Here is a 19933-nt window from a genome sequence, read left to right as displayed (position 1 = left end):
AGGAACACTTCTGCGTTCACACCTCGCACTTGGGATGTTATGAGAAAGAGATCAAGAGATTAAGGTCACCGGATCAAATGATTCTGGTTTTTAAAATTCCATTCATCGGTTCATCTGTTTTAACCTTTACAGTTATAATAATTTTTTACCGTTGGATGAAATTTCAAAAACCCGGATCACTTGATCCAGTGACCTTAATGGAAAAGATCCGAAGACGATCTCTTCTCATTTTTCACGTCTTGCAGACCCTACTTATATATATATTTTTTTTAAATTAGATGAGAATTAATGGCTAAATTAAGAAAAATTGTAAAAAATGTGAAATAGGGTAAAAGTACTGATTTGATTCAGCTGCTGCCGCAGAACTTTTTTCTGTTGGAACATATAACCTTTCAAACAAATTGTCCGTTCCAATTTTTGGTAGCAAAAAAAGAAAAATACATTTAATTATTTTTATGAAAGCCCAAATAATAATCAAGGCTGATAAACGTCGGGAAGTTGAAGCCCCACGCTTGCAGCTGATTTTCCAAGCACTCTCTTCATCTCATCTGTTCTATCCACAGCAATGCTGTAAGAGAACAACAAGTCCTGCACAATAAATACACAAAATTAGAGGCTTTACTGGAGATAAAACGACAACGTTACGATGCAGCTATAGGGTTTCTTAGATAACAAGTTACTGGAACAGAAGCTACCGCTTGCTAGGAGGCACAGCGGTGAAAGAAGCTGCGTACTCAGCCTGGACGAGAATACTAATTTACTCCATCACCAAATGTAGAAAAAAGAATTAATAGATTAGAAATAACACCCGGAAACTATAAGTTTTATACGTAGACACTTCACGAGTTGGAGAAAAAAACACCTCATGGATGCTATTTAGATTCGTTAATGAATATTCTTGAAATGTTATCGAGGGGTCCTAATTCATTTGTTTGTGAGTATTCAGATGAATTTTTCTCCCCATGCTATTTAGAAATGCCCTCATATGGTAAATAGAAGACTCTAACATCAGATATTGATGTTCTCCGAATAAAAAATAAAAACTGCAGATATTGAATGGTAAGCAAGTCTAATGGCACAACTAGAACTTGATGCAACTAAAAGGAAATCATTTCCGTAGCTGTTTATCCTACCAACCAGAGGGGCGTTGGAGGTGTGCAAAAGGTGCAGTGGCACAGGGCCCGAATTTTTTAGGGGCCCCAAATTTTTTGATTCTCCCTTATATTACACACGAGTATAAATTTCTAATAAAAAAAAGTTTTAAGCAAAAAAGAAAAATCATCATCATCACAATTACCGACCCCACTTAGTGGGAAAATGCTTTGTTGTTGTTGTTGTTGTTTTAACAATAAAAAACTTGTGTACTACTTTCTTCTATTTTTCTATTAAGCAATAAAAAGCTAACTTGTGTATTACTTTCTTCCACAAATACAAACGTATTTTCATATCTCTATTTCAGCTGTGCTCCATTTTTTTTTATAGATGAAGCCAAAATCATGACTTTATTTTGGAGATTATTCAATTAGTAAGAGGGATGCTGATTTCAATTAAGTTTGGATATTGATTGTTGAGCTTTGTATGGATATATTGTCCAACAACAATTTTTTTTTAAATAAGGAGGGCCTTTTTATTAAATTCGCACAGGACCCTCAAAATGTCAGAGACGGTCCTGCTACCAACGCAAGACATATGTTGAATACAGCAATCACGAAAGCGACCCAATATAATGAAACATTACAAGAACCTTGCAGAAAGTACAAAAAGGAAAGAAATTTGATTAGAGCAATGAAGGTCTGCAGTACCTTGTGATGGTGCACACTGTTGAGAAGTAAAGTGTAGTTCTCGGCAAGCTTAATCTTATGCTGAATGGAAGATGGGTCTGACAGTTTGCAGTTGTTCCTAAATTCTTCGGTTGTGTACTTTATAAAATGCCTCTTATTTTCTTCTTTGGCAACGTGTTTCTTCACGGCCTTGAGAAGGTGGCAGTACACCTTAGCGACCTGCAGAGCCTCGCCGCTCTTTTTCAACATCTCAAGCTTATACCATCTTTTGTTATATCTCCGCCCTGCATCAGGAACCGGATGTTTTCTTTTCACAAAAAGGGTTGAACTTTTAATGGATATCGGAAGCAAGTCTTTCAAACTCAATGAGAAACACTTGAAACTTCTTATTCACAAGGAAAAGACACTAAGACAGTAAAACTTTGAACAAGGCTAATGAAAAGAAAGTAAAATTCAACAATAATATTGCTTGAAGATCTTCATACGGAAAAGAAGAAAAAACCCACAAAAGTAGCATATCCATGAGGCTGTAATTTCATGACATTTTCATAACATAAACTGCTTGTAATTTCATTCATTTCCTTCATAGTGCCATGAAGTGGTTTTATATAACAAGGTTTGGAAGGGTAAAGACAAAAGGGGTAAGAGGTATACAGACACTACTAACCGAATGGCTGCACAATTACAGATCAGAAATGCTAAATTATACCGCTTGCAACAGCTCACATAGCAGCAAAACAAAGTGCCACCATTGCCAAATTGCTACCTGGGTCCATGAAAAGGGCTACACCTAATCCCACATAGGAGAAGAACCTCAAGCCTGGGATTTCACGATGGTGGTCTCCCAAGTCAATCACACAATGCCATGTGAGAAAGAAAACACATGATAATGCTTGATTAGCTTGAAATACCGTCACTGTGCCAATCATACCATCATGAGCGGGTAAGTTTCTCTCCATCCTACGACTCTACGACTAATGTAAGCAATTTGTACTACATTATGACTAGTTATTGTAAAATTTAGTCCATATATTTGTTAAAAAAAATTAAATAAATAAATGTGTGACTCGCGAATTCAAAATGATTTTTTGCACAAATTTAGCGTAGTTTGTATTAAAATGAGTTTGATTAATAAGCATAATATAAATATATACAATGTAGCACCACACTTAATATTTTTTCAATGACACTACGTTTATGCCCCACCCGTAGTAAGTTTTCTATTTGTGCCACATAAATAGCTTAAATAGATATGTGAAAATAACAACTTACACAAAACGAATTTATTGTACCTATAGCACTTAAATAAAAAAATGCACAATCATTTGTGAAATTTTATGCATAACATTTAATTATTAAACTGGGACGACACGTAGCGATGTATGTAACATCCCACATCGTCCAGGGAGTGGATCTTGTAAGCTTTATATGTATATTCTCATATATACCTAGCACGATGCCTTTTGGGAGCTCACTGGTTTCAGGTTCCATCGTGTGAGTTCCCAGAAACAAAATCGTGAGGGCATGGTCGGGGCCCAAAGCGGACAATATCATACTATGATGAAGTTGAGCCCGGTATGTGGTGGGAGCTCGGGCGGGGATGTGACAATATAACCTAAGTGATATAAGTTGAATTTTTAGAAAGTTTAGTTGTCAAAATTTGAGTTTTATTTTGACCAAAATAAAATAAATTGAGTATTAACGGGTGTAAATGTAATTTAGCGTATGTACCAAACCCGGATTCGTTTCGTGCTTTGAGTTGGAGAGCGTACAACCTTTGCTTACTTTGAACTCGACGCTCCCAGAAATTGAGACTGTCATCATGTCGCGGGAGAGACCCAAAAAAGGCGCATTGCCTCCCGCCCAGGAGGTACGCTACCCGAACTCGTCCTTTTGACCCTCTCGGTTTCTTGTGAAAACCAAGAAAAAAGTTTGAATCTTTCCTCAAGTTTTGCTTTGATCTTTGCTTCCACAGTTGGAAAACGTTCGATTAAACAAATTTATGTGGCGGGTTTTGTTTTCTGTGCTGGAAATTAATGGAATTTCTCAGATTTGAGATTCTGATACGTAATTTTCTTTACTTTCTGAAGAATTGTGATAGATATGATCGGCACTGTTTTGTGTGGTTTTGATCTGGAATGTGATGCGCTCAGTGTTTTTCGTATTTGCAGATTCTAGTCCATAAAGCTGCTTTTGGCTTTTGACCTTTGTTGTATAAACATTTAATTTCTTCTACAAAAGGTTTTTGCTTTAGATTTCCTTCATTCCAAATAACAATTGCAGCCGGAATTTGGTTGTTGAGATTATGGTGACACGATAATTATCGTTTCGATATTCGATGCTTTGTTTCTTTGATGTTCGACGCTTAGTTTCAATGCAGAACAGATTTCAGTTTCGTTCTATCAGCAACAGTTGGTTTTAGGAAGGAAGGGTTCCAATTGCCTTTTTGTTTTTCTACTTTAAATGCAGAATATTCAGAAATTAGAGAAAGTTGTAGAGGAAGGTAATTTCTATGGAGCTCAACAAATGTACAAATCTATTAGTGCAAGGTACGAGTGATATGCTCTTTATAATTTCTACTTACATAGTTTCTATTAGCTAGATGTGAACCCAGCCAATCTTACGGGATGTGAGTGCCCGGTTGATTGGCTGGGTTCACATCTAGCTAGGCTTTTTCCGCATTGGAGAAAGCCTCATTTTATGTAACTGTCAGCATGGCTGTTGGGGAACCCAGGAACCCACTTTCTTCCTTTGTTTTTCTTAAAGGCATGCACCTTGATCAATATGGCTGCTTTATTGCAGATATGTAGCTGCTCAGAGGTTTTCCGAGGCTGTGGATATCCTTCAGTCCGGTGCATGCAACCAACTGAAACATGGGCAGGTTATTACTTTCATGGTTCTGCTTCATCAATACTTATCTTACCTTTAGTTGAGATACTAAGATACAAACATGCAGAAAATATAACATGACATTTCATAATCAAATCTGTATTACTGATTGTGTATATACGGAAACAATTTCAGGTTACTTGTGGTGCTGAGTTAGCTGCTTTGTTTGTGGAAACACTTGTCAAGGGAAGATTCCCTTATGACGATGAAACCTTAGGTCAGTTGTTATCTTAGGTATAGAATTCATTTCTCGATTGATTCACTGTTGGCTTGTTCTTATCTTCTGTAGTAATTTTTAAATGCTTTTGAACTTTATCTTGGTTGGTTCTAGTCACATGGTTCTTCTAGCAGGTACTGTTCGTATCAGAATATCAGTGTTATGATAAATAGAATTTTTGGAGATGAATCATGATTCACATGTTTTCCTGGCCATTTTTGGCGTTTCGGTTTTTCTAGTATTATGATTCTTCTAGTTCGTCGTGATTATGACAATTTTTTGTCAGTTCGTGTCAGGAAAATTTATAAAGCATTTCCTCGGATACCTGTGCCGCAACAGTTAGGGGATTTAGATGACATGCAACAACTGTCTGAAACACTTGGGGCAGCAAAAACATGTGTTGAGGGCTGCTCATCATTCTTAAAGGCTGCTCTTAAGTGAGTTTATGTGCAATATTTTGCTTTTCCCGATTTTGAAAGAGATTTTATGGTTATGTTTTTGGTCTTTTTTATGTGGGAGTGAAGATATTTGATTCCTCTCTATCTTGACTATTCAATGCTATTTGATATTCGTGTGCTTTTTTCTTTTGTTTAATCCATGCTATTTAACTCTAACTAAGTGTTTGGTTGGTGGGAAAAGGGGCTTGAGAAATCGTTTACTTTCCCATGTTGGATAAGTGCAAGGAAGTGAAGATTTTGTAATAAATGCTGAGGGAAAGAAGATAATGCCGTTACTTATAGCCTTTTAACAGAAGCTATTCCCCCTTCCCGGAGCCCCGCTTTTTCCAACATTTATTAGCATTTTTATAGATATTCAGTACAAAATTGGTCTCATTAACTATTGAAAAACCAATTATACCCACAACCGCAGTTCATATTCAACTCTTTTCCCCAACTTATCCCTATTAAGGAAAATATCAATTTTGATTCTTTATATCCTAGTTAAATTCATGATTGTACAAAATATGTGTACCTGACGAGCACACGCAATATGTATTAAATATGTGCTTTACTTATATCAGATCCCAGAGTGTCATCGAGTACTGAAAATGCGTTGCTGTTTCTCTCTTTTCAGGTGGTCTAAGGAGTTTGGTGCACCCAGGAGTGGAGCTCCAGAAATACACGTTATGCTAGCAAACTACATATATTTTGAATCTCCTGAGGTGGTAAGTAGCATCTTGATATATATGTGTTTGTATATATACATTTATATATCTATATCTATATCTATATATATTCAATCTTTGTATTTAGCTCGCAAGTGCATACATCTCAAGCATAGTCTCCATATCTAGAATTTGGGAGTTCCAATTTTTGTCCACCTTTCACAAATAACTGCTTATTAATTGCTAGTAAGGTCAAATGGAATATTGGACCAACTTGATTTTGGCCAACAGATCACTTTATACACATTTATTTACTGTCGTTTTCTACTTGAAAATGTTGGAATCATTTTGTTTCTCATAGGTTCTTCATGCTGTTCAAACTATTCTTGTATTCATTTGTTCTAATGTACTTGAATTTGAAACGTGTAATCAAAAGGTCCAGTTTATACCTTGAATACTTTCGACTCTTGCTATCAGCGTAGAGTGAACACTAGTATCTCGTTTGATTGCTTGACAGGACATGGTTAGAGTGTCACATCATTTTGTTAGAGGAAACAACCCCAAAGAGTTTGCTTTGACTTTAGTAAATTTTATGGGCAAGGTGAGGCTTTTTCCCCCACTTAACACTTGAAATCAATTTTCAAAAATTCGGAAAAATGTATGCTTTGACTTGAACGGAATTATAGTTACCTTTTTTATGTGAAGTTTTTATGAGGTTCACACTTCTTGACCATGTAGTGTTATCCAGAGGAAGATGATTTGGCCATTGCCCGAGCGATTTTAATGTAAGCCACATCTCTGCTATGTGCTTGTATAGGCAATTCAAATGTTTTGTTCCCATTGATATCATTGATGATAGTTGAACACCCAATCTGGATTATCGGACCTGAATCCTGGATTAGCTTCAATTTCTGAAGTTCACAATGAGCGCAATAACTCCATAACCTGAGTGAATATTTTGTAAAAATGAGAACAATAACTTGATTACAATGTAAAGTGGGAATTCCCTTTCTAAATTTTAACTTTTTTGGGGGAACTATGAGAACAATTGAACATACACATTCAACTACCGTCTCGCCATGTTTATATACATTTTCTTTTTCTTTTGTTCTGAGATTGAGCAGTAGGCTAATCCAGCTAATTCTGTTTTCGGTTTTCCTATAGAGTTGATTTTGTGTCTTTCTATTGTAGGTATTTGTCAGTTGGTAATCTGAGAGATGCCAATATTCTCAGGGATGAGATAAAGAAGCAAGTGGAGTCTAAGCAGCTTGACTTTCCCATATCCGATTTGATCCAGTTCATCAATTTTCTTTTGCAAACGTATGTTGCGTTCAATTCTCCCTTTTTATTCATGAACCGTAACAATCTTATACCCCATCTCTAGAGAAAGATCCATAAAAATCTTGTCTGTCTAAATGGATTTTGGAGCATGGTAAAAGAAAATGAAATGTACTGTTGCTTGGCTTCCGTTTTGCTCATTTTAGAGGCAATCAATATTGAATCAAGCCATTAAAAAGTAAAATCCTAAAGTGTAATTTTCGGTGACTTGGTCAATCAAAATATCAATGATTATACTGGAAATATGCAATTTATTTATGCCCCTCATCTTCATGCATCAAAATATCGATGGCCAAAGTCTCGAGAAGATCATTAAGGTTTAATTAGATTATGAAATGAGAAGAACTTCAATTATTGATCTGTATGGTATGAGGTTTACAAATTGCTGAATTATTCTGAATGTTATTCTCAACGCAGGTTGTTGAGAGATGCTCTTCCACTTTTTAATATGTTGAGAGCGAAATACAAATCAAGCCTAGACAGAGAACCAACATTTCATGAGGTATGCGATTTTTTCTGCGTGACAACCTTTAACAAATTTGTGTTAAATGATTCTATCACTAAGGTGTACTTTTGTGCAAAGGTATATGCTAACTATGAATTTATGGTTTAGTTGCTGGATGAAATTGCGGAGAAGTTTTATGGAGTACGACGCAGAAATCCACTTCAAGGGATGGGGATGTTCGGCGAGATGTTCAAGGTAATTATGCATTGCCCACAATATTGTAGCTTGTAACGGAGTTGAAACTCTTATGAACGGTTAACCATAATTTGTTATGAAAAACTAGAGCGGAAACTGTAATCCACAAAATAATAACGATACAACTCCGACGGAGACTCTGTTCCATGAAAAAAAGCTGAGTGAGTCTTGAAATAACCGAGCAGCATTCTTATTGGAACATACATCCTTGTTATGCAGATGATGGGAGGTGAATAGTGGCGCGATGGAGCATCAAGTTCTCGCTTCCTCGACGGATCCATCAATGCTACCGTTCTTGTGCCGGTTGATGGGAGTGTGTGTATCTGTATTTTCGCCTAGTTAGATGCAGATCTTGTGTTTGTACCATCAACAGAATAATTTTTGTGTTTTAATCTGAATATTCCAAATTGTATGATTTCTTGTCTTTCATGGCCGTAATTTATTCCGGATCCTGAAATTTGAGTACTGAAATTCGTTTGTTTAAGATACACATCTCTGAAACAAGTTCAGAAGTCGACTGACATAACAAGCCAGACATCTTGGAGCTCCATGCGGAGGTCTAATTGAGCATCCCGAGGACCAAACTTGTCGCCGTCTGGCAACGCCTCCACCACCTGACCGTACTCTTCGAAGCTCTCCGGAGTCGGTGTGACGGCCTTGAGCTCCACCGGCTTCGACATGCCGGAGATTTCCATCTCTTTTTTTCTTCTTTCCTCTAAATAAAGAATGAGGATCCTCTCCGGATTCTCTTTGGGAATCCATCAATCACATTTGTTCACCGTACATTATGCAGTCAGTTTTCGTTAGGTACTGTTTATATTTAATTTTAAATAAAAATATTTACAATGATTTCTGATCGTACGATATACAAACAAATTATGATTGGAAGATTTCGAGATTCTCACAAACAGGATACGGAGAGGATTCTCATTCCTAAATAAAAATCCAAATATAGAAATTTTCTGTTCCCTACTCGTCCTTTTCCGACGGATGAGGATCGAAACGCTGCCGTTCCCTTTATCCAAGTAAACGCAGCGTTTCGAGCTTCCCCAAACTTCAAACACCGAGCATTTTCTTCTTCTTCTTCAACCTACTGCAACTCACACTCGCAATCCATGGCAGCTCCAACTCAAGCCCTAACTCAGCGTCAACTCCTCAAAACCCTAACCAACCTCTTGACCTCCACAAAAATCCTAAACCCAGAACCCCTAAAACCCTACATTCCTCACCTGACCCAACCCCTCCTCCTCTCCATCATCTCCTCCAAAGCCCTAGCCTCTCAACCCACCGCCCTCCTCTTCTTCTTCCGGTGGGTCCAGGATCACACGCCCTCCCTAACCCAATCCCCACAGACCCTCCTCGCCCTCCTCCCCTCCCTCTTCACCCACCACAAGTTCTCCGACGCCAAAGCCCTCCTCGTCCAATTCATCGCCGCCGATCGCAAGAACGATCTCCACCGCCTCATTCTTCACCCGGACCCCACCGTGCCGAAGCCCTCGAAGGCCCTTCTGGACACTTCCATTGGGGCGTATGTGGAATCCGGGAAACCCCACCTTGCAGCCCAAGTGTTTGATAAAATGAAGCGGCTTCGGCTTCAGCCCAATTTGCTCACCTGCAATACTCTGATTAATGGTCTGGTAAGGTACCGGTCATCGCAATCGATTTCATTGTCTAGAGGTGTGTTTAAGCATGCTGTTGAGTTAGGGGTTAAAGTGAATACAAATACTTTTAACATTTTGATATGTGGGTATTGCTTGGAGCATAAGTTTAGGGATGCTGTAGAGTTGTTGAGTAGGATGAGTGAATTCAGATGCATGCCCGATAATGTGAGCTATAATACGATATTGAACTGGCTGTGTAAGAAGGGGCAGTTGAGTGAGGCCCGGGACTTGTTGTTGGACATGAAGAATCGAGGGGTGTTTCCGAATAGGAACACGTTTAACATTTTGGTTTGTGGGTATTGTAAGATGGGATGGTTGAAGGAGGCAATGCAGGTGATTGAGTTGATGACACAGAACAGTTTGTTGCCGGATATTTGGACGTACAATGTCTTGATTAAGGGGTTGTGTAGGGAGGGTAGGATTGAGGAGGCTCTGAGGCTTCGGGTTGAGATGGAAAATTTGAGGTTGATGCCTGATGTTGTCACGTATAACACATTGATTGATGGGTATTTTGAGTGGAGCAGCGATTCAGAGGCCTTTAAGTTGGTTGAGGATATGCATGAAAAGGGAGTGAAAGCAAATGCAGTTACTTATAATATAATAGTAAAGTGGTTCTGTAAAGAAGGGAAGCTGGATGAAGCCAGTGATACTATAAGGAAGATGGAGGAAGATGGGTTTGCTCCTGATTGTGTCACTTATAATACTTTGATTAACGAGTATTGCAAGGCAGGAAAAATGGCAGAAGCATTTAAAATGATGAATAAGATGGGTACGAAAGGTTTGAAGATGGACATCTTTACTCTCAATACTCTTCTTTACACTCTCTGCAGTGAGAAGAAGCTGGACGAGGCATTTGAGTTGCTTCGTACTGCAACTAAGCGGGGTTATATTCTTGATGAGGTAAGCTATGGAACCTTGATCACGGGATGCTTTAAGAACGAAAAGGCCAACAAGGGTTTCAAGCTTTGGGATGAGATGAAGGAGAAGCAGGTTGTTCCCAGCATTGTCACCTATAACACTATAATTGGAGGCCTCTGCCAGTCTGGAAAAACTGATCAAGCATTTGACAAGTTGAATGAGCTTCTAGAGAGGGGTCTAGTCCCGGATGGAATTACATACAACACAATAATTCATGGTTACTGCCGTGAGGGGAATGTTGAGAAAGCATTTCAGTTCCACAACAAAATGGTTGAGAAATCATTCAAGCCAGATGTCTATACATGTAATATTCTTCTTTGTGGGCTATGTAGAGAGGGTATGTTAGAAAAAGCTCTTAAGCTTTTTAACACATGGATTTCGAAAGGGAAAGACATTGATGCAGTTACTTACAACACATTGATATCAAGCCTTTGCAAAGAAGGAAGGTTTGATGATGTTTTTGCTCTTTTTTCGGAAATGGAAGAAAAGAAATTAGCACCAGACCAGTATACATACACTGCCATTCTGGGTGCACTTACCGATACTGGTAGGATTAAGGAAGCAGAAGAATTTATTTTGAAAATGATTGATATGGGAAAGTTACCTGATTGGCCCCCAGAATTGGAGAAGGTTAAAAATGGAGTGGCCGAATCTTCAGTTGAATATGATTCAAGCACAGGAGCCTATTCAGAGAAAATCATTGAGTGTTGCTTTCAAGGTAAATATAAGGATGCAATGCACATTTTGGAAGAGTCAATGCAGAAAGGCATGACGTTAAATAAAGATGTTTACATTAATTTGATGAATGGGCTGATTAAGAGGCGAAAAAGCATATCAAAAGCTGTTAAGCTGTAGTGACACCTTAGGCTATTTTTGACAATGTCAGAGTGCCCAAGCCTTGCCTACACGTTCTATTTGAATTGGGCAACAACTGGACCAGGTACAACCTTTTGTTTTCTTATCTTTTCATGTTTATCTAATTGTCTCATAGACTCCGGTTTCAAGTTTAATTCTCATACAATCTCACTTAGTTCAAAAGGGTTAGCTAGAAGAACATAGAAATATTGACAGTATGATCCAGTTTGTAGATGCTTAGAAGAATGAAATTTCTTAGTAACTATGCAAAATGTCACTTTCCATCTATTTTGAAAACACAAAAGAACATCACTTTTTGTCTCGGAACCGAGTGCTGTTTAACGTTTTGCAGTAATGAAGAAGCCAAGGGACATCGGCAACAATATTATTTGCTAATCTTTTTATTCTTTTTGGACATGCAGCTGGAGTAAATTCAAATTGGTAAAGGAAGATTTGTTTTACAATCTGCTGATGGTTTTATTGATGAGTGCTGATCTAAGATAAAATTAAGTTTGACATTTGTTGAATGTCGCAGGTTCCTTAAACAAAAGAAAACAGTTCACGTGAAATGAGCAACGTTTCTTTGTCCATGCCATTAAATTTGAGGTTTGGTGGTGTTTAAGTAAAGGCAGGGCATGGAAATCTTATCCTCCATTCTGAGACCGAAATTGGGAGTCGGCAGCTAAAAGTGGGACTAGCTTTCTTGAAAGGCATTTCTTATGGCTGATGCGAGGAGAAACGGGTTCATGAGGTTAGCAATAATCTGCAAGATGTAAAGAATCAAGTTCATTTTTCTTTCAAATTTGTTCTATATTTGAGAATGATAGAGGGAAGAATGAAGGTGGTAAGGTTCCACATCAGCCTACAGTGTAGTACAAGGGAAAGTTTCCCTTAGAACAGATCGTAATGTTTAAGAAGTGCTGGGTGTCATATTGCATCTTTCTTAGCCCTTTCGGACAAGATAGAGTTTTTTTCTATCATTCTTGACAGTGGCAATAGAGGTCGCACTTGGTGCGATGGCAAGTGCCTTCGCCCATGAGCGGTAGGTCTCGGGTTCGAGACTTGGGAGCAGCCTCTCTATAAAATGGGGGTAAGGCTAGCCGACATTCACCTCTCCCAGACCCTGCGTAAAGTGGGAGCCTTGTGCACTGGGTACGACCTTGACAGTGGCGATATTCCTAAGGTTTGCGGAACAAGGGAAACGCAGTCTGCGGGTTACAGCATGTGTCATACTATCAGCGATTCAGCATCAAAGAGTAATTCTCCTCGACAGCCAGACTTCCAACCCCATTCCTCTTCAGAAAGAAGGAAAAGCCATGGTCAATGAGGGGATGAAAGATACATTATCCATCGCATACGCGTGTTAGAAATGGATTAGACTATATGAGTTCAGATGCATTGCGTTAGGACTGAGCGCTCCACAAAAGTGTCACCTCACTTTCGCGAGGATCCCTGCAATTTCTGGTACAATTTGTGCTTTAAAAGTTGTCAATGATGAAAGGAAGAGAGCTGTAAGCTGCATGATTGTATTTATATGCCATTGCTCTCTCTGTATTATAGATGAACTGTCTTTTATATCTTCCTGAAAATATCCCGCCGTGTAAATTAAGTGTTTGGATGATGAGAAAAGAAAGAAATTCAATAAAGATTATGAAGGATGCTGGTATTATCCCATAACCTCTAGTTTTGCATTTCTCTAATGTGTTGGAGAAATGGAGTTTTTCATTATAAAAACGAGGGAGGAGTGCGAAAAAGAAAACGAGATTCTGAAAATCAATACCTTTATAAATTTTTGTTTAGAAATTTCAGCTTTACCCAACCCTAATGTAGAACATTTTGAGTTTGTGAGTCTACTTGACTATAGTCACAGGCAAGGTGACATTTCTATAGCTTCTTCGGGGCCAGAAAAGTGGATAACCGTGGTTTGCCACCAATTGTTCCATTTTTATCTTAAAAAAATAAAACGAACCCCGAATATAAAGACACTTCTCTTATCGACCTTCCAACACTAGGCTGATGTCAAACTTTATACATTGTTACCACTTAGCAGAAAATCATTTTCTTTGTAACGGCCAAAAAAAGAAAAAATTTGATTTTCACACACCCATAATCTCATGCCCAATCTTTATTTTTGTCATTTGATTCCAGTGTTTAAAATATCAATATGCAAATTATGAAAATACCGATGGATATATTATTACCGGTTGCCCTTGACTAAAATTATAAAACTTTGCAATTGAGCATGTATATCAACTTATTCAAATTTAGTTGAAATTAAAAAGAAAATTAAGAATAACGGGGTGACACAAATAGTCTGGTCATAATAATTTGGAATAGCAATATCATTTGTATTAAAAAAAGGGAACTTTAACGAAAAGCACCCGGTACTGTTCACTTTAACGAAAAACCACATTTTTACACTAAAAAGTCAATCCTGGTACTATTCACTTTACCCTTTATTTTGTCCTTATCATTAAAACTCAAAGTTTTCAAGCCTTTTTCATTAGTTTTTCCTTTAAAAAAAACATAAATAAACACGGGTATGCAAGGGGAAAAATGTATAAAAATCACTTTAAAAAATATTACAGAAAAAATGTCTACATTTGTCAAAAGTTGTATTCCTACCTAACCATTAAGTAAAAGCTTTAGTGTTCGTTTAGATGTGCTTTTAAAATGATTGAAAGCGCTTTTAGAGAAAATATTTTTGAATTCCAAAAGTACTTTAAGTGCTTTCTACGAGAAGCACTAATTATGTGTTTCTTTCAAGAAGCACTTTACATGCTTTTTTCAGGATTTACTAACATATTTACTAAGAATTATATATATCGGTATACTGTAGCAAATATAAAATTTTATAGTTCATTTTTGCAATATGATAAAGCAAACGGAACTTTAACGAAAAGCTCCTGGTACTATTTAATTTAACAAAAAACCATATTTTTACACTAAAAAGTCAATCCTAGTACTATTCACTTTATCCTTTATTTTGTTATTATCGTTAAAACTCAAAGTTTTCAAGTCATTTTCTTTAGTTTTTCATAAAGCAAAAGCTTATTAAACTTTTTAAAAGTTTGATTTTGTCTCCAATTATTTAAATTCCTCTTGAATGATAAAGCAAAAACCTCACTAAAATTGTGTTAGCTTTTGATTTCCCATCAATCATCATTTATTGGCGTACATTTTAGTTAATGAAACAATTAATTGCTAGATTTTTCTGTTGGATTTAGATTTGCAACTTTATCTACACTAGTAACCGATGTTATGTTAATATGCCACTAAATTTTGAATCTTTGTAAATCTAATGCAACAATATAAAGCCACTTTTGGTGAGTGGCAATTTTTTTTCGCACCATCTTTTTTTAACTCCTTGTACACCCACTCTTTTCAATTTTCCGTTGTGTGATTGTATGAATTTAAGAAGACCAAAAGAGAAAAATGAACAGGGGGTGTGCGTGTAACACCTTCTTTTTTTTGTCAGATTGGTTTTTACATCACCATGTTGATAAAAGGGCAATTCCAAGCCAACAAGGCTCACCGCTTTGCGAGAGTCAAGAGATGAACATCTATCGTACGCAGTCTTACCTTTGCTTTACAAAGAAGCTATTTTCACAACTTGAACTCGTGAGTAACTTTTGGTCACAAAGGAACAACATTTGCGTTGCACCAAGGCTACGTGAAATGGTCATAGCATCATTATATCTCGTCTCTCCTCACGTGATCAAGCTATGTATACAAACTGTAACCCTCAATCAAGAATTTCTCCATCGTTAGCGTATGTACAAGATAATCACTACTGTAAATTCAGACATGTATGTTTATACACACACACACACACACATATTCCAACTTTATCAGACATTGTTATGCATATCCTGTTTGCAGTTTCAGGCACCATGTTGTCCCGTTTAGAAATTAAAAGGGCTTGCAGTACTAGTTTAATCAAAAATTTTAAAAAGTAGACACACCAATGACATAAAACAGTGCTTTTTCTTTGGTTTTCTGAAGCCCATGAACCCCAAAAGGCAGAAGCAAGAAGCCAGAAGCCAGCCAGAAGCCAGAAGCCAGAAGCCTCTCCCCAGTATGAAACCATGAAAGTCTCAAGACCAGGTGGACTTATCATTTATCTACAACCGCAAATTGGCTTCTGAGTTCTGACCTCAACCTCTGAAAGAGAGTGTTTGAGTTGGGGTAGGTGAAGTGGCATCCAACTCAAACACATATTAGGAAAGGGTGTATTCCACATATCAAAATTTTCTTCTGAACAAATTTGCATCTCTGGATCGTGCGGCAAGTACTGCCACCATTGCATATGATCTAGCAAACTTGGAATAAATTTGACCAACTATATTCAACTATAGACATGATACTATGGTTTGCATTCTCCAGGGTTAAACGTTGTCGTTGGCTATGTGTTAGCCTCTCAAAATTAATATTTTAAAGAATATTTGTAGGGCCAAATTTTTTCATCTCTAACCATGCAGAGCTAAATATTTTATTTTGGCTTGGGATGCACATGTTGGGTATCATCGAGGAGACTCAACTTACTATATGCCGCTAGCTCTAGATAAATTTAACCTAATTCTTTTTAGTAGATTCATTTTGGTCTTTGGCTAAAGATGACTTTTGTACAAATTCAGGTTAAAAGTGGTCTAGTCCATGGCCTGAGATGACCTAACAACACATTCAATGGGATATCCGTTATGAAATATTTTTGTTTGACTGTGGCAGTCACTATTTACGTGAAATGTCAACATAGTTTATACTTTAATCCTCCTACCTGGTTGATCGAATTCATGATTTTTTCATTATTTGATTACAATTCTAAAAATAAAAAATAAAAAAAAACTCACTTTTCTTATTTCATAACTGAAATGAATCATCCATGTTTTAATGAACGCATGAATTTGAAGAATCAAAATAATCTCAATGTCCAATTTTATTAGGTAAGAATGCGTTAAGTGTACACGTGCTATAATTTGGATAGTTGAATAACATCACATACAATCACACACAATAATCTGTCATATAGGGTTACAGCTAGCCAAAAGTAGTGTAAGATAAACGAAGGATCACTCATATCAGTGGTTGCTCACGTATTACATCCAGCGAATAACATATCTCCTTTCCAAAAGACAATGTAAAGGCTGATCGATGGTCTCTGAACCTACGTTTGCAGATCACCAAGATTAATAAATTAGAAACTAAGAAAGCTGTGGGAATATTATTGGGGAAACCCTACCCATGCATGACGGAAATGACAGATATGACACATCATAGTTCAACAAAGCAAAGCAACCAACGCGTGGACCTTGTAACTTTGTTCCATTGCTTCTTATGAACAAATGGATGACAGTAGCTTTCAAAAAAAAAAAAAAAGGATGACAGTCTGCAAATTCCACATATGTTTATCTGATCCAAATCTTACAAATGCTTGCTTAATTAATTTGCATGGAAAATAAATTAAGAAAAATGCTAAGAAACTTTCTCAAAAGTGAGATTTTCTATAGACTCTCTATCACCTCATGTTTTTTTACATAATATTTTGTAATATTGTCACTAGAATTAACATTAAATTATAAGGTGACAGAAAATCTCACTTAACATTTTTCATAAATTAATTAATATTATATGAAGAGGGAATATTATTGTCTTGGGGAAGGGGTCCAAATTAATCAGTCAGTGATTAAGTTGTACAAATTTTAGGAACATAATGATTAGTGGATATTATTGAAGCAAAAGCATATATCTAACAACAAAAAGAAAAGTAAAGCAGATGAAAACACGTTTTGTGTGCATAATCGTGTTGAATAGAATATTATTTGGTCTAATTATTTGCATAAAGCGACTATTAATTATGAGATAGAGAAAAAAAAAACACGTATTATAGGCATAATTTACTGAATAATTCTGAATATCATAGAGATAGGGGTGTGGCACATAGAAAGAAGAGAGAGATGTAATTGTGAGGTGTTTTTTATTCTACCTCATTGTGCCTTTATTTATAGTAGTAGAGAATGTTAAATCATAACCCTAATAGGATTACAACTCTAATAGGATAATATCTAAACCTAGAAAATATTCCAAGATATACCTAGCTATAATAGGATTTACACAATCACATTCTTAATCTAATAGGACTGTAACACTCTCTCTTGAGTGTGTAAATACTCAACTAAGGGGCGCATCAGGTCTTCAGCGATGAAGCAAGTACAATTGATGAAGTTGTAGGCATAATGAGCGAATACGAGCCTCAAATCAACGGAAGAATGCATAAAAGGTAAAACTCACAAAACCTTGCTAAGGTAAAACCCAAGGTAGGATAAAAACCCATAGACTAAGGAGAAAAGTGAGAAGTTGCATTAAGTTGAAACTATACATCTTCTGGACGCTAGTAGAAGAGCTCACAAATGTATGACCAGACCAGAATGGGTGCCTCGTCAAAACCTAGTTAGGCAGCAAAAACCCAGTGGGAAAAATGCTCATAGTTGTAGGGAAAAAGAGTACATTAAGATCAAGTGAGTATACTTCTGGATACTCCCTCTGAGTTTGACAAAACTTCCAAATGAGAACTACAAGCATTGCATATGAATAGTTAGGCATACCAATTCCTTGGACAAGCTTCTGGAATGTTGACTTTGACAGTGACGTCGTGTAGAGGTCGGCAAGGTTGTCTAGGATCGGCTTGCATGACTTCAATCTCCTGATGCCTTGCTAATGTGATGTAGATGCAATATGTTTTGGCATTGATGTCGTTGATGTATCATGTCTTGGTCGAGTGGATACATGTGGCATAGTCTTCATTGGTTGTCGTCGGGACTCAACGATGGATGAAAAACAGCAAGTACTTTGAATATGCTCAACAAGAAATCCTAACCATGTCTCACGTATGGTGTAGTGAAGTGAGGTGCGTCTTGGAATGATTCGAAGATTTCACAACTAAGGTCATATTGTGGACCTCCAAGATATTGTGATATCCCTAACGGTAAAGACATAAACATTCGGGGATTTACCTTGTGCGAATCTGATAAGTAACCAACGTCGGCATAACAAACAAGGCAAACATCATTTCGAATCAAATGGGTCGGATCCACTCAAGATGTGGTGGTATTAGCCCAATTCTGTAGTACCTTTCAAGGTAGCAAAAAAACGTTTTTAATACCAATTCAATGGTTACAAGTAGGCGCGGTGCTGCATCTTTACCAACAGATCAATAGTGAATGAGATGTCCTTCCTAATACAATGAGCTAAGTATAGCGAAGCGCAAAGTTAAACTCAGATATGGAATTTTGAATTGCATAACCTTTTCAAGGATCTCATTTGCATATAGAGTATGGAAGATCATATGTATACTCAAAGGTAACACCTTCATAGTGTAGTTCGACTGGTAGACCAAAGTACCGTCAAAACAACACTTAAACTTCAGGTCAAGGCATAAACGAGTTTTCCCAATATCCTTCATCTTAAATTCTATCTTCAGGTGCGAGGCAGTTTTCTCAAGCTTTTCTCGAGTCTTAGTGAGATTCATGTCATTTGTCATAAACTATAACTCTAGCAATTTGAAATAAGACTTCATAGTTTAACATGCTAGGGCATTTATTCATATCCCTGACTGATCAAACAATCACTTAGATGGGTATACCATATCCGTCGAATTGCTTCAATCCGTTAGTGAACGCCTCAAACAGCTAAAAAGGTGTTTCATGGTTTGGAATTATTTGAACCAGTCCATGTAATTCTTCTGGAACTAACATGTTAATCTCCGTATTATTATCCTCTTGGAGAAACACTAACCACATTTCATAATGCTGATGTCAATCACAAAGTGCTTGAGAGAAACCTTGCGTCGTAAGGCGTGCATCATAGCACATTATTTCGTTCATCTCATTACACTTCATTTCCTACTTGTAACACAACAAGGTTACCTTAGGCAGTGTAGAAACGATAGTGTGATACCCTAAAAAGTCAAATATATGAATAAAGGTCGTACCCAGTGCACAAGGCTCCCGCTTTACTCAGGGTCTGGGAGAGGTGAATGTCGGCTAGCCTTACCCCCATTTATGGAGAGGCTGCTCCCAAGTCTCGAACCCGAGACCTACCGCTCATGAGCGAAGGCACTTGTCATCGCACCAAGTGCGACCTCTTTACAAAGTCAAATATATGAATATGTGGAGAAAATCGAAAATAAACCAATTTATGGCTGTGAAAAGTTGAATTGAGAACTTTTAAAGTTTTGTTTCCAGATACTTTTATAATTTACGTATTAAGTTTGGAAAATAATTATTTAAAATCCGTAGACCTTTAGAGGTCACAATTTACATTTTTGGATTATTGAGATTTTATATTATTTTTGGAGAATTTATATTAATTTATTTGAATTTAGAATTTTAATTAAACTAGTTACTAAGTTGAAGTTTGGAAAATAATTATTTAAAATTCGTAGACCTTTAGAGGACACGGTTTATATTTTTG

General features: G+C 37.0%; 2 protein-coding genes across 4 annotated transcripts; both read left to right on the top strand.

Annotated features, from left to right (window-relative positions):
* Positions 1-3503: 3503 nt before the first annotated feature.
* Positions 3504-8501, top strand: LOC126619106 (protein GET4-like). The gene is made up of 12 exons (XM_050287388.1): positions 3504-3651; positions 4251-4330; positions 4584-4662; positions 4806-4887; positions 5174-5324; positions 5962-6052; positions 6510-6593; positions 6731-6777; positions 7184-7312; positions 7748-7832; positions 7944-8030; positions 8250-8501. Exons 1-12 carry the CDS (start codon positions 3604-3606, stop codon positions 8265-8267), a joined length of 981 nt encoding a protein of 326 aa, XP_050143345.1. The 5' UTR covers positions 3504-3603; the 3' UTR covers positions 8268-8501.
* Positions 8502-9001: 500 nt separating this feature from the next.
* On the top strand, positions 9002-13141 carry LOC126619095 (pentatricopeptide repeat-containing protein At2g16880-like). 3 transcript variants are annotated; one of them, XM_050287381.1, is made up of 3 exons: positions 9003-11549; positions 11817-11905; positions 12000-13141. In XM_050287381.1, the coding sequence occupies exon 1, from the start codon at positions 9146-9148 to the stop codon at positions 11462-11464; it is 2319 nt and encodes a 772-aa protein (XP_050143338.1). In that variant the 5' UTR covers positions 9003-9145; the 3' UTR covers positions 11465-11549; positions 11817-11905; positions 12000-13141. The 3 variants fall into 3 exon arrangements, with proteins under 3 accessions (XP_050143344.1, XP_050143331.1, XP_050143338.1); XM_050287387.1 differs by lacking the exon at positions 11817-11905 and having other exon boundaries at positions 9002-11549; XM_050287374.1 differs by having other exon boundaries at positions 9002-11905.
* Positions 13142-19933: the final 6792 nt, after the last annotated feature.

Source organism: Malus sylvestris, chromosome 1, assembly GCF_916048215.2.
Source record: "Malus sylvestris chromosome 1, drMalSylv7.2, whole genome shotgun sequence".
Classification (NCBI taxonomy): Eukaryota; Viridiplantae; Streptophyta; class Magnoliopsida; order Rosales; family Rosaceae; genus Malus; species Malus sylvestris.
The sequence above is the reverse complement of the archived record's forward strand: the minus strand, read 5'-3'. Positions and strand labels throughout refer to the sequence as shown.